A 15051-nucleotide genomic window follows, 5' to 3' on the forward strand; every position below is an offset into this window, starting at 1 on the left:
TGAAAAAGAGAAAGAAAACTCAAATTACTAAAATCAGGAATAAGACAGGACATTATGACCAATCTGAAACAAAAGGATTATAAGCAAATACTATGAACAACTGTATGCCAACACATTAGATAACCTCAATGAAATGGGAAAATTCCTAGAAAAATAAAATTACGAAAAGTGACTCAAGAAAATAATGGGAGTTTGAATAGACATACAGTAATTAAAGAGATTAAATCAATTATCAGGAAATAACCTACAAAGAAAAGCTCAGGACCAAATGGTTTCACTGGTTAACACTACCAATGTTTAATGAAGAATCAATAGCAATCTTTCAACAAAGTCATCAAAACACTTCCCAATTCATTTTATTTATTAAGTATTTTCTTAATGTTAATTTATTCTGAGAGAGAAAGAGAGAGCACACAAGCAGGGAAGGAGCACAGAAAGAGAGAGAGAAAGAATCCCAAGCAGGCTCAGCACAGAGCCTGACTTGGGTCTCAATCTCAAGAACCATGAGATCATGACCTGAGCCAAAACCAAGAGTCAGAGGCTTAACCAACCGAGCCACCCAGGTGCCCCATCCCAACTCATTTTATGAAGCTAGTATTACCCGGATACCAGTATCAGAAAAATACATCACATGAAAGAAAATTATAAATAAAACTATAAAATATCCTGTATGAATACATATGCAAAATGCTTCAACAGAATCCCAGCAAACTGAATCCAGCAGCATATTAAAAAGATTATACACTATGACGAATCGGGATTTATCGTAGGAATGAAAGGTTGGTTCAAAGTATGAAAATCATCAATGTAATACACGGTATTAACAGAATTCAACTCAATAATGAAAAGAAAAATAATAAGCAATTTAAAAGCAGACAATGAAGGGGGACCCAGGTGGCTGTGGGTGCCTGGGTGGTTCACTCGGTTAAGTGTCCGACTCTTGTTTTTGGCTCAGATCATGATCTCACAGCTCATGAGTTTGAGCCCTACATCGGGCTCTGTGCTCACAGCCCTAAACTTGATTGGAATTCTCTCTCTGCCTCTTTCTCTGACCCTGCCCTGATCATTTGTTCTCTTAAAATAAATAAACTTAAAAAAAATTTTTTTTAAATAGACAATGAATAGGATTTTCTCCAAAAGAGATATCTGTGATAAAGATATATACAATAAATCCTGTATCAACCACTGAAAAATGGCCAAAAGCAGATGAAAAGATACTCAACACCGTTAGTCACTAGGGAAATGCAAATTAAAACCACAATATGATACCATTTCACACCAGTACTAAACAACAACAGATGGCACAAGAACAGATACCCAGATCAATGGAATAGAGAACCCAGAAATGGACCCACAAACGTATGGGCAACTAATCTTTGACAAAGCAGGAAAGAATCTCCAATGGAATAAAGACAGTCTCTTCAGCAAGTGGTGCTGGGAAAACTGGACAGCGACATGCAGAAGAATTCACCTGAACCACTTTCTTACATACACCATACACAAAAATAAACTCAAAATGGATGAAAGACCTCAATGTAAGACAGGAAGCCATCAAAATCCTCGAGGAGAAAGCAGGCAAAAACCTCTCTGATTTTGGCCCCAGCAATTTCTTACTCAAAACGTCTCCAGAGGCAGGGGAAACAAAAGCAAAAATGAATTACTGGGACCTCATCAAAATAAAAAGCTTTTGCACAGCGAAGGAAACCATCAGCAAAACTAAAAGGCAACCGACAGAATGGGAGAAGATATTTGCAAACAACATATCAGATAAAGGGTTAGTATCCAAAATCTATAAAGAACTTCTCAAAGTCAACACCCAAAAAACAAATAATCCAGTGAAGAAATGGGCAAAAGACATGAATAGACACTTCTCCAAAGAAGACATCCAGATGAACAACCGACACATGAAAAAATACTCAACATCACTCATCATCAGGGAAATACAAATCAAAACCACAATGAGATGCCACAACAGATGTTGGCGAGCATGCAGAGAAAGAGGATCTCTTTTGCACTGTTGGTGGGAATGCAAGCTGGTGCAGCCACTCGGGAAAACAGTATGGAGGTTCCTCAAAAAACTAAAAATAGAACTACCCTACGACCCAGCAATTGCACTACTAGGCATTTATCCAAGGGATACAGGTGTGCTGTTTCGAAGGGACACATGCACCCCCATGTTTATAGCAGCACCATCAACAATAGCCAAAGTATGGAAAGAGCCCAAATGTCCATCAATGGATGAATGGATAAAGAAGTGGTATATATATATACAATGGAGTATTACTCGGCAATCATTTCAGGAGTATCAAATCATTTCAGGCAATCAAAAAGAATGAAATCTTGCCATTTGCAACTACATGGATGGAAGTGGAAGGTATTATGCCAAGTGAAATTAGTCAGTCAGAGAAAGACAAAAATCATATGACTTCACTCATATGAGAACTTTAAGAGACAAAACAGATGAACATAAGGGAAGGGAAACAAAAATAATATAAAAACAGGGAGGGGGACAAAACAAAAGAGACTCATAAATATGGAGAACAAACAGGGTTGCTGGAGGGGTTGTGGGAGGGGAGATGGGCTAAATGGGTAAGGGGCATTGAGGAATCTACTCCTGAAATCATTGCTTCACTATATACTATCTAATTTGGATGTAAATTTTAAAAAATAAAAAATAAGGTTAAATTATAAAAACAAACAAACAAACACACAAACAACAACAGAAATGTATGTTGACAATGCTGTGGAGAAACCAGACCCCACATCTGCTGCTGATGGAATATAAAATGATGCAGCCACTGTAGAAAACACTCTAGCAGTTGCTCAAAAAGCTAAACAAAGTTACTGTATCACCCAGCAGCTCTACCCCTAGTAACATATCCGAAAGAACTGAGAACATACATCCACACAAAAACTTATACACAAATCTTCACAGAATTATACATAATAGCCAAAAAGTGGAAACAACCCAAATGTCCATCAACTGATAAATGAATAAACAAATATAGTAAATCCATACAATGGAATATTATAAAAAGTGATGATGTACTGATACACACTACAATAGGGATGAACTATGAAAACATTATGCAAAGTGAAAGCTAGACATGAAAGGTAACATATCCTATGATTCCATTTATGTGTAATGTCCAGAAGAGGCAAATCCACAGACAGTAAATTAGTGGTTGTCACGGGCAACCCATTAGTGACTGCTAATGGGTATGAGGCTTCCTTTTGGGGTGATGAAATGTTCAGGAATTAGACAATGGTGATGGCTGCACAACCCTATAAATATACTAAAAGCACTGAATTGAACACTTTAAAATGGCAAATTTATAGTATGTGAATTCTATTTCAATTAAAAAAAAAAAAACCTGAAAGAATTCAACTTCAGCAGACTTGTACTGCTATAAGAAAACGTCAACAGAAGTCCTTGAGACGGGGGCGCCTGGGTGGCTCAGTCGGTTGGGTGTCCAACTTCAGCTCAGGTCATGATATCACGGCTCCTGGGTTTGAGCCCCATGTCTGGCTCTGTGCTGACAGCTCAGAGCATGGAGCCTGTTTCAGATTCTGTGTCTCCCTCTCTCTCTGCGCTCCTCCCCTGCTCGCACTCTGTCTCTATCTCTCTCAAAAAAAAAAAGTAAAAAAATTTAAAAAAGAAAAAAAAAAGAAGTCCTTGAGACAGAAGGAAAATAGTATCAGATGAAAAATACAGTATTTACACAAAGGAAAAAGAGCCCTGGAAACGGCAAAAATGTAAATAGACAGAAAATACTTTTTTTATTTTTAAATGTCTTAAAAGAAACTGACTTTTCAAAATCATAGAGACAGAAAGTAAAACAGTGGTTGCCAGGGGCTGGGGGAAAGGAAGAAAGCAGAGTGACTGTTTAATGAGTACAGAGTTTCAGTTTTACAAAACAAAAAAGTTGTACATTCATAAGAAGTATAGAGGTGATGGTTACACAACATTATGAATGTATTTAATACCACCAAACTATATACCTAACGATGGTTAAGACCGTAAATTTGGGGGCACCTAGGTGACTCAGTTGGTTGAGCGTCTGACTTTGGCTGAGGTCATGATGTCACAGTTCGTGGGTTCAAGCCCCGCGTCGGGTTCTGTGCTGACAGCTCAGAGCCTGGAGCCTGCTCCAAGTTCTGTGTCTCCCTCACTCTCTGCCCCTATCCCGCTCATGTGCTCTCTCTGGCTCTCTCTCTCTCTCTCTCAAAAATAAACATCAAAAAAATTTAAAAAAATTTTTTAAAAAGACAGTAAATTTCATGCTATGTGTATTTTACCACAATGAAAAAAAAAAAAGACTATTTAAAGTAATAACAATGTATTTGGGGTTTATGACATATGTGGAAGCAAAACGTGTTAACAACTGCATAGAGGCAGAGAAAGGAGAAATGGAAGTATAATGTTTTAAGTGTCCTATACTATGCATGAAGTGATATATTAATTGAAGCTGCACTATAGTAAGTTAAAGATATATAAAATAGGGGCAGCACCTGGGTGGCTCAGTCAGGTAGGCATCCGACTTCCGCGCAGGTCATGATCTAGCCTGACCTGATCGAACTTGTTCAATCCCTATGTTCGAGCCCTATGTCGGGCTCTGTACTGACAGCTCAGAGCCTGCAACCTGCTTCAGATTCTGTTGTCTCCCTCTCCCTCTCTCTCTCTCTCTCTCATGCTCTGCTGGTGCTCTGTCTCTCCAAAATAAATAAAAACATTAAAAAAAAAAAAAAGGATACATAAAATAAACCCTACATCAACCAACAAAAAGAAAGGAAGAACTGTACCTAATAAGCCAACAAAGTAAATAAAATGAAATCATAAAAAACATCCAGTAGTCCAAAAGGCAGGAAAAGGGAACAAAGAACTGATTGGACAAATAGTAATTTGCAAGGGCACGGTGCCTGGCTAGTTCAGTCACAGGAGTGTCCAAACGATCTCAGGGTCGTGAGTTCAAACCCCAAGCTGGATGCAGAGGTTAGTTAAATAAATAAACTTAAAAAAAAAAGAAAGAAAGAAAGGAATTAGCAAGATGGTTGTTTTAAACACAACCACACAAATAATCATATTAAAGATAACTCCAACACTCCAGTTAAAAGGCATAAATTTTCAGAATGGATAAAAAGGCAAGGCCCTACTATATGGTGCCTGTAAGAAATCTACTTGAAATACAGACACAAACAGAAGACACACTAATCAGAAGCAAGCAGAAGTAGCTAATATTAAAAGCAGACAACGTAGAATGAGTTCAGAAGAAACTACCCTGTAGGAGTATTACAGTATTCTATTATTAAAATAGTCTATATTAGAATACATTGAATATATTCACCAGTGAAGCTATCTAGGACAGAAGTTTTCTTTATGGAAAGGTTTTTAATTACAAATTCAATTTCTTTAATACATATTGAGCTATTCATGTTATCCATTTCTTCTTGAATAAACCTTGGCAATCTGTGTTTTTAAAAACATTTTCCTGTTTCATCTACATTACCAAATTTATTGGCATAAAGTTATTTAAAATATTCATTTATTTTCTTTTTAAATTTTTTATTTTTTTATTTTAATGTTTATTTAGTTTTGAGAGAGTGTGTGAGCAGGAGAAGGGCAGACAGAGGAGACACAGAATTAGAAGCAGGCTCCAGGCTCTGAGCTGTCATCACAGAGCCCAATGTGGGGCTCAAACTCAGGATCCATGAGATCATGACCTGCGCTGAAGTCAGACACTTAACCAACTGAGCCGGCCAGGTGCGCTTTTTAGATTTTTTTAAAAGTCTCTTTATTTATTTTGAGAGAGAGAGACAGCAAGCAGGGGAGGGGGTAAAGAGTGAGAAAGAGAGAGAGAATCCCAAGCAGGTTCCACACCGGCAGCACAGAGTCCAATAGGGGGCTTGAACTCTCAAACCCAGAGATCATGGCCTGAGCCAAAATCAAGAGTAGGATGCTTAATTGACTGAGCCACCCAGGCGCTCCCATTTATTTTCTTTTTAGTGTCTACAGGATCTATAGCGATGTTTTCTCTCTCTTATTTCTGGTATCAATAATTTGTGACTTCTTTTATTCATGATCAGTTTGGCTACAAATTTATCAATTTTATTGATCATGTCAAAGAATCAGCTTTTGATTTCATTAGTTTTTCTCCATTTTTCATTTCACTGATTTGTTCATTCACTCTTCTGCTTAAGTTAGATTTAATTTGCTTTTTCTTTTTTTTATCTAGTTTCTTAAGGTAGAAACTTAAGTCACTGAGACCTTATCTCTCTTATATATAAATAATTAGACGTTTGGTGCTAATGAATTACCCTCTAAACACTGCTTTGGTGGCTTCCCACAAATTTTGATACTACATTTTCCTTTTTATTCAATTCAAAATGTTTATCATTTCTCTTCTGATTTCCTCATTGACTTAGGGATTATTTTTTTTAATTTGTTTAATGTTTATTTTTGAGAGAGAGAGAGTGAGCGAGTGAGCATGAGCAGGGCAGGGGCGGAGAGAGAGGGAGACCCAGAATCCGAAGCAGGCTCCAGGCTCCAAGTTGTCAGTGCAGAGCCTGATGTGGGACTTGAACTCATGGAACCGTGAGATCGTGACCTGAGCTGAAATCAAGAGGCGGACGCTTAACTGACAGAACCACCCAGGCGCCCCCATGACTCAGGGATTATTTTAGAAATAAATTATTTAGTTTCCAAAATATTTGGGGGATTTTCCAAATACCTGTTATTGATTTCTAACTTGCTTTTCATTGTGCTCAGAGAACATACTTTGCATAGTTCTTTTAAATTTATTAAGACTTGTTTTATGACCCACAATAAGGTCTACCTTGGTAAATGTTCCATGTGTATGTGAAAAGAATGGATACTACCTTGTGGCTGGAGGGTGTTCCATAAATGCCGATGAGGTTAAGGTGGTTGTTAGTACTATTTGAGTCTTCTATATCCTTAACTGATTTTCTGTATACTTGTTCTATTAATTGAGAGTGGTGTTGAAATCTCCAGCTCTACTTGTGGATGTGTCTATTTCTTCTTGTTACATCCTCTGATTAACTGATACCTTTAGAACAAAATGCCCCTCTGGAATTTATTCTTCAAGACTGCTGAAAAAATATATAAATAAATAAAAATAAAAAGATCGCTGGTGGGATGCCTGGGTGGCTCAGTCAGTTGAGCGTCCGACTTCGGCTCAGGTCATGACCTCGCGGTCTGGGAGTTCGAGCCCCGTGTCGGGCTCTGTGCTGACCGCTCGGAGCCTGGAGCCTGCTTCCGATTCTGTGTCTCCTTCTCTCTCTGCCCCTTCCCCACTCATGCTCTGTCTCTGTCTCTCAAAAATGAATAAACATTAAAAAAAATTAAAAAAAAAAAAAAAAGATCACTGGTGTCAGTGAAGAAACTATTTACAGTAGTTCCCCACCCCACCCATACCTTATCCATAGGAGATCTGTTCCAAGGCCCCCAGGGGATGCCTGAAACTGCAGAAAGTACCCAAACCTATACATACTATGTTCTTTTCCTGCACATTCATATGATAAGTTTACTTATAAATTAGACACAGGGGTGCTGGGCAGCTCAGTCAGTTGAATGTCCAACTTCAGCTCAAGTCATGATCTTGTGGTTCATGAGTTCGGGCCCCACACTGGGGTATCTGCTGTCAGTGCAGAGACCACTTCAGGTCCTCTGTCCCCTCCCCTACTCATGGTCACTCACTCTCTCTCTCTCTAAAATAAACATTTAAAAAATAAATAAATTAGGCAGAGTAAGAGATAAATAATAGAACAATTGTAACAATACATTGTAACAAGTTATATAAATGTGATCTCTCTCAAAATATCATACTATATTCACCTTCTTCTTGTGATGATATGAGGTTATAAAATGTCTATGTGATGAGATGAAGTAAAGTAAATGACATAGGGATTGTTACATAGCCTTAGGCTACTACAACCTTCTGATGATATGTCAGAAGGATCATCTGCTTCCTGACCCTACCTTATGAACCACGTGTTTATAAAAGTCTTACCGTATCATCAAGACCATCTATGTGCAAAACCACTGTTTTGGCACGTTTGTTTGTAGTTCCCAGGAAAAACTGAGCTTTCCTTCTACGTGAATTCATTTCATTGTAACTATCACCATCTGCCATACTGGAAGACTGGAGAATGTCATAAATTTCAGAAGCCAGCAGTTTTGTTTCTCCTGGAGTTGTAGACCTTGAAAAGAAACACATATAAATTAATAAACTAGTCCGGTCACCTCTATTGATTCTGTAATTTTATTCAACTTTGCAGAGCCTTGTTTTCTTCATTCTGATGTTTCATTCAATTTAAAGGAAATACCTAGAATAACCAACATTGAAAAAGCAGTTAGTTGATAATAAGGTCTTCTAATTTTAAAACCATGGTTTACTGAGATTCAAAACTCATCACTATAATAGTATAAAACCACATTCAGGGGCACCTGGGTGGCTCAGTCAGTTGACCATCCAACTTCAGCTCAGGTCATGATCTCAGAGTTTGTGAGTTTGAGCCCCACGGCAAGCTCTGTGCTGACAGCTCAGAGCCTGGAGCCTGATTCAGATTCTGTGTCTCCTCTCTCTGCCCCTCCCCCGCTAATATTCAGTCTCTCTCAAAAATAAATAAATGTTAAAAAAAATAATAAAAACTTAAAGTTTTTTAATAAAAAAATAAATAAAAGCACATTTAATCAAAATCATTAAACAGGAAATCAACTAAAAAGATTAGATTAGAACCTGTCCTTGGATTAACATTAATATAATTTGAAGGCCCCTGACCTTCAAGAAAGTACAACACATAAAAAACCAAAAGGAGAAAACAAATTAGGAGAGGATCATTCATATTAGAATCATTATAAAAAAGAGATTTCTTAATAAATTCAAATTGTTTCTTAATTTACATTTTTTACTTATCTTTTACAAAGCATGAATATATTATAAAACCACAACTGGGGCACCTGGGTGGCTCAGCTGGTTAAGTGTCTGACTTCAGCTCAGGTCATTATCTCACGGCTCGTGAGTTCGGGCACGCATTGGGCTCTGTGCTGACAGCTCGGAGCCTGGAGCCTGCTTCAGATTCTGTGTCTCTCCTTCTCTCTGCCCCTCCCCCACTCACACCCTCTCTCTCTCTCTCCCTCAAGAATAAATTAACATTAAAAACAAAATTCTTTAAAAAAAACACACAACTAAAAACAAAAGTTTTCATTCTTAAACTTTTTTTAATTTTTAATGTTTATTTTTGAAAGAGAGAGAGTGCAGGCACACAGGGGAGGGGAAGCAGGGTGGAGGGGGGGACAGAGTGCACAGAGCCCGATGATGGGGGGCTCGAACTCACAAATCGTGACCTGAGCCAAAGTCAGATGCTTAACCCACTGAGCCACCCAGGAGCTCCTCCATTCTTGAACTCTTAAATCCTACTATAGGTCCTCAAATAAACATCTGGTGCCATGCTGTCCAAAACACTTTCTGCACTGATAGAAATGTTTGATAGCTGCACTGTCCACTCACCACATGAGGCTACTGACCAACCACAATTAAAAAAATGATTATTTACTTTGAATTAAATTTAAATCGCCACGTGTGGCAAGTGTATACCATACTGGACAGCACAGATCTAACACTTATTAGTTGAATAAACAGTAAATATACATAACTATAAAAAATAACCCTCATTTCACTTACAGATAAGTTTAATTAATCCAAACCTTATAACACACATTCAAGGCTTTTAAATCTGTCCCCATTCAGCTCTGCCAACATCAGCTCATTTTGTCTTTTTATGAACACCTTTTACAGATGCCTTTTCCTCAACCAAAAGACATAAGCTTTTTAACTCTTCCTCCTTCCTTGAAGGTTCAACCTCAACCACCATCTTCTTTGTGAAGCTTTCCCACCCCAACAATCCATTCCACCCTCTACATTTAAAGTACTATGATTGTACTTATACTATTGATCATAATTTTCTTTTTTTCTTTTGAAGAATGGATATGTGTTCTCTCTTTACCTTCCACAAAGCCTCACAAAACTTTTTGCCATCCGTTTATTGAATGAGCAAGAACACTTCAATTTCTGATATTCAGACTATAAACCTTCTAAGCTATACAGAGCTTCAGTTCCAGGGGTACTAATCTGGCAATTTTCCAAGCACTCAATTTACTATACCAGGTGCTTTTCTGGGCTACCGTTGACCACAGAGATCAATTACTTTGAATGATTTTGACTGTGTATTGCAAGAAGCTATCAAAAAGACTATTTTCAGGTGGGGGGTTGAAATGTCTCAGCACTCTTCTGATAGCTGTTTCACAGTACTGAAAAGGTCACTGCAGTTCTGAGATTTTTTTTTAATTTTTTTTTAACGTTTATCAGCGCGTGCATGCATGAGCGGGGAAGGGGCAAAGAGAGAGGGAGACACAGAATCCGAAGCAGGCTCCAGGCTCTGAGCTGTCAGCACAGAGCCCGACGCGGGGCTCGAACTCACAGACAGCACAATCATGACCTGAGCCGAAGTCAGACGCTCAACCGACTGAGCCACCCAGGAGCCCCCTTTTATTTTTTTTAGTTCTGAGATATTTTAAATACTAGCCAACCAAAAGTTGTAGAATATGAGGACAGTGGTTACAGATTACTCATGAATTTAAAAGAGAAAAAAACCAGTGTCTTTGCTACCCCTCTTCACCACCAATATTGTTTTCAAGTGTTTGCATCAAATTAAAAAATCATCAAATAGAAGATTCAACTAATGAGCTTCCTATAAAATTTTTGAAATGCACATACACTATTTCAAAAACTTTGTTTCCAGATGAAGCAGTAGGGACATAAAATATTAAAACACAGTAACATCAAATAATTATCTTCCTATTCTGCAGAATAACAACTGTAAGAGTAGTTCTAAACCATACAGGGTTACTAACCCCTTGACAATATGGTGTAAAATTAGAGAATGTTTCACAAAAAATGCAAATATAAAAATTTTCTACATTTTCAGTGAGTTTATGTACCCACCCAAGCCATCCATCTTATGTCAACCTCAAAGAACAGAGATGGTTTAACATTTTTTTTAAACTGATCTAGAATTGGAGAGAGTAGAATAGGAGAACAGCAATGTAGTGATCCATCCAATGTTTGAGAATTTTCAATAAAATGTAAACTACTGGTAAGAATATAATTGGTAATACTGGAATAATATTGTTTTCCAAATACTCTTTGACTCTGTAATTCCTCTACTGGAACTTGTTAAGAAAATAATCTATGAAATGAAAGTAATCCAAAACAGAGGCACCTGGGCGGCTTCAGTCAGTTCGGCTCAGGTCATGATCTCATGGTCCATGAGTTCGAGCCCTGCATCCAGCTCTGTGCAGACAGTTCAGAGCCTGGAGCCTGCTTTGGATTCTGTGTCTTCCCCTCTCTCTGCCCCTCTGCCACCCGTGCTCTGTCTCTCTCAAAAACTAAACAAACATTTAAAAAATTTAAAAAAAAAAAAAAAAAGTAATCCAAAACATAAGAATAGCCTTTTAAACAGTTAGGCAAGGAAGTTTTAGGGATACCTGGGTGGCTCAGTTGGTTGAGGGTCTGACTCTTGATCCTGAATCAGGTCATGATCCCAGAGCTATGGGATGGAACCTCCATGCTAAGAGTGGACCCTGCTTGGGATTCTCTCTCTCCCTCCCCCCACCCCCCGCCTTGTGCTCGCTCACTCTCTCTACAATAAAAAATAAATTTTTTTAAATAAATTTAAAAAATATTTATTTTGAGAGAAAGAAAGCATTAGGGAGGGGCAGAGAAAGAATCCCAAGCAGGTTCCCTGCTGTAAGCACAGAGGCCGATGCAGGGCTAGAACCCACAAACCGTGAGATCATGACCTGAGCTGAAATCAAGAGTGAGAGGTTTGGGAGCCTGGGTGGTTCAGTCAGTTAAGCACCCGACTTCAGCTCAGGTCATGATCTCATGCTCCATGAGTTTGAGCCTCTGTCAAGCTATGTGCTGAGAGCTCAGAGCCTGGATCCTGCTTCAGATTCTGTGTCTCCCTCTCTCTCCGCCCCACCCCCACTTGCACTCTTGTCTCTCTCTCTCAAAAATGAATAAATGTTAAAAAAAAAAAAAATTAAAAAAAAAAAAGAGAGATGTTTAACCAACCGAGCCACCCAGGTGCCCCTAAATAAAAATTTAAAAAAGAAGTTTTGTGACTCCTGGGTAGCTCAGTCGGTTAAGCATTGGACTTCGGCTCAGGTCATGATCTCACGGTTCATGAGCTTGTGCCCCAATTTGAAGTGAGCTCGAGCCCCACTTTGGGCGAACACAAGCTTCGCATTGAGTGAGCCCTGGTTCTCTCTTTCCCTGCCCTCACTCATTTGTGCCCTCTCTCTAAAAAAAAAAAAAAAAAAAAAAAACCCAAAAAGTGTTAGGACAGTACTGACCAACATAACTTTCTGAAATGATGGAAATGTAGTAAACTAGTCACATGAATATTAAATACTTGGAATAAGGTTGGTACAAGTGAAAAATTGGTTTTTAAATTTAATTTTAATTTAAATTTAAATTGCCACATGTGGCTAACAACTACCATACGAGACAGAATTTTTAGAAAAAAAGGGAAGATCACCTCTGCTGTTAACTTCTTTAAGTTAACCTTCCTTTTCCTGATTATTACTCCCATACGTCTGACAAACCATTTCTCTAACACGTTTTCTGACTAAGGTCCTGCAAAAGAAATTAGCTCTACAAAAACTATAAGTGACAATTTTCTTAATTCTCCAAAGGATGGTATAGAGTTAAAACCATTCTAGATTCATAGGAGAGAAGATAATCTGTACATCTGTTGGATTCCTTAGGGCTCTGGGGCTTAATTCTCTCATACACCTGTATTACCAGTTTCCACATTAGTAGCAACAGAGTGAGGGAAGAGAATTCCATTTATTCATAAGAACAACTTGCAAAGGTGATACGTGTGCATTTACAATTGCCTGTGCTGCTACAGAGGCTACTCGCACTAACTTTCATTTAGGAAATTAAGGATTTGGGGCACCCGGCTGGCTTAGGCAGTAGAGCACACAATTCCTGATCTTAGTATTTGTGAGTTCGACTCCCACATGGGGTGTAAAGATTGCTTAAAAATAAAATCTTAAAAAAAAAAAAAAAAAATTACAGATTTACCAAAAAACAGAAAAAAAGAAAATTAAGGATTTACAACAAAACCATATTTATAGTCACACATCTTATGTTTGCTTAAACAAAGCAATTACAGATAATTAGAAAAATGGTTCTATGAAATAAATACTCCTATGACCACCATTTTTAACTTGTTTCATAATTCCAAAATCTCATCATTTTCACACAGTAATAAATTCCCTTCTGGAAGATTTTCAATTTCTACCTACTTAAAACCAAAAGATTTTAAAAGAATAACATAATCAAATCAACATGATGGCCTCACTGTTAAGTATGGTTTTCAGGTGTACCTCATAGGACTAATTTTATTGCTACCCTTCCTATGAAATGGTTAAGGGATCTATTTACAGGCCCAGATCCCTCTCAAAACTAAGTAAAATTTTGTCTTAGGCAAAATTAAATTTACAAAAGCATATAAGCAAATTTAATTACAGTTACTTCGTGATCAGGGCACTATGAAGTACCCGTTCAACAAATCAATTATACCTTTTTTTTTCCCAACAAATCAATTATAAATAATTATTTCCTTACTTTTAAAAAATGCTTTTAAAACCAAAAAGAAAAATCCAAGACCATCTACAGATGTGGAAGCTAGTCTTTAAAAAAAAAAAAAATTACTGTTCAAATACTATCATTCAAAACATTCAAAAAGAAAAAGTCTAGAGTTTTATGGTATATTTGGCCATAAATATGAGAGACTGTATAATTAAACAAGAATTAATTGCCCTCATCTTCTTAGGCAATTGCAAATTGAAAGAGCTGATTAATGCCCTGGATTTAGTTCAGTCTTTAAAATGTGACATCAGAAAAAAAGACTATCTTGAAAATTTCTTTCATCTAAGTAATTGGAATTTTGTTCTCAGTAATTCACTATTAAATAATGAAGTATATTGATTCCTCACCACTTTTTCTAATTAGTTATCCATACTGAAAAGGTTCATGTTATTCATAAAACACAACTACAAGAAACTTGACCTTCATTATATATCAAAAATAATCTTAATTCTGAATATATATCCTTATTGGTCATAAACACCAATTCACTCTAATTCTAGATGCCGCTATAAACATTTCATATTGCTCATAAAGGCCAGTTAAAACCTCCACATACTACATAAAATCAATGAATATATCATTTTACTGTTGAAGACTTGCTATCTATCATCTTGAAAAACCTCTTAAATTTTCCTTTAGGAGTTGCTTTTGCTTTTCTTTTCGGTGTTGTTTGCTAAGAAGTGTTCTGGTAACATTTATGCAACCCAGAAAATTATCCCTCATTTTTCAATGCAAAAAACAGTCCTAAATTAAAAAGGGTTCTAAGAAGGAAGTCAACAGCTCTGTTTAGGTAACAATGAAATCCAAGGCAGGGAACCTATGATCCTTGAGCCAAAGCCTATTCATTTATATATTAACCATGGCTGTTTTGAACCACCAGGGTAGTTGCAACGGGGACTGTTCTGTCTAGCAAAGCCTAAAACATTTACTGGCTTTTCACAGAAAAAAATTTGCCAACCTCTGTTCTAAATAATTACAAAAAAGACACTTAAAAAAAACTACAAAGTATGTGGAATGTAACCACAGCCATTAAGAATGATATTGCAAGGGACACCTGGGTGGCTCAGTCGGTTAAGCATGTGACTTCGGCTCAGGTCACAATCTTATGGTTTGGGAGTCCAAGCCCCACATCAGGCTCTGTGCTGCTAGCTCAGAGCCCGGAGCCTGCTTTGGATTCTGTGTCTCCCTCTCTCTCTGCCCCTCCCCTGCTCATGCTCTTGTCTCTCTCTCTTTCTCTCTCTCTCATAAAAAATAAACATGATAAAAAAAAAGAATGATATTGCAGGTAAATGGTTATATGGAAGAGTGCTCC

At 37.5% G+C, this 15051-nt stretch overlaps 1 protein-coding gene across 1 annotated transcript in view; it reads right to left on the reverse strand.

The window, feature by feature from the left end:
* ARMC1 (armadillo repeat containing 1) overlaps positions 1-15051 on the reverse strand; it is a 41848-nt gene that overhangs the window by 8502 nt on the left and 18295 nt on the right. The window contains exon 4 of the mRNA XM_078441882.1: positions 8028-8217. Within this exon, the coding sequence (XP_078298008.1) occupies positions 8028-8217 (190 nt within the window). The remainder of the gene's footprint in view (positions 1-8027; positions 8218-15051) is intronic.

Source organism: Panthera onca, chromosome F2 (assembly GCF_046562875.1).
Source record: "Panthera onca isolate mPanOnc1 chromosome F2, mPanOnc1 haplotype 2, whole genome shotgun sequence".
NCBI lineage: Eukaryota > Metazoa > Chordata > Mammalia > Carnivora > Felidae > Panthera > Panthera onca.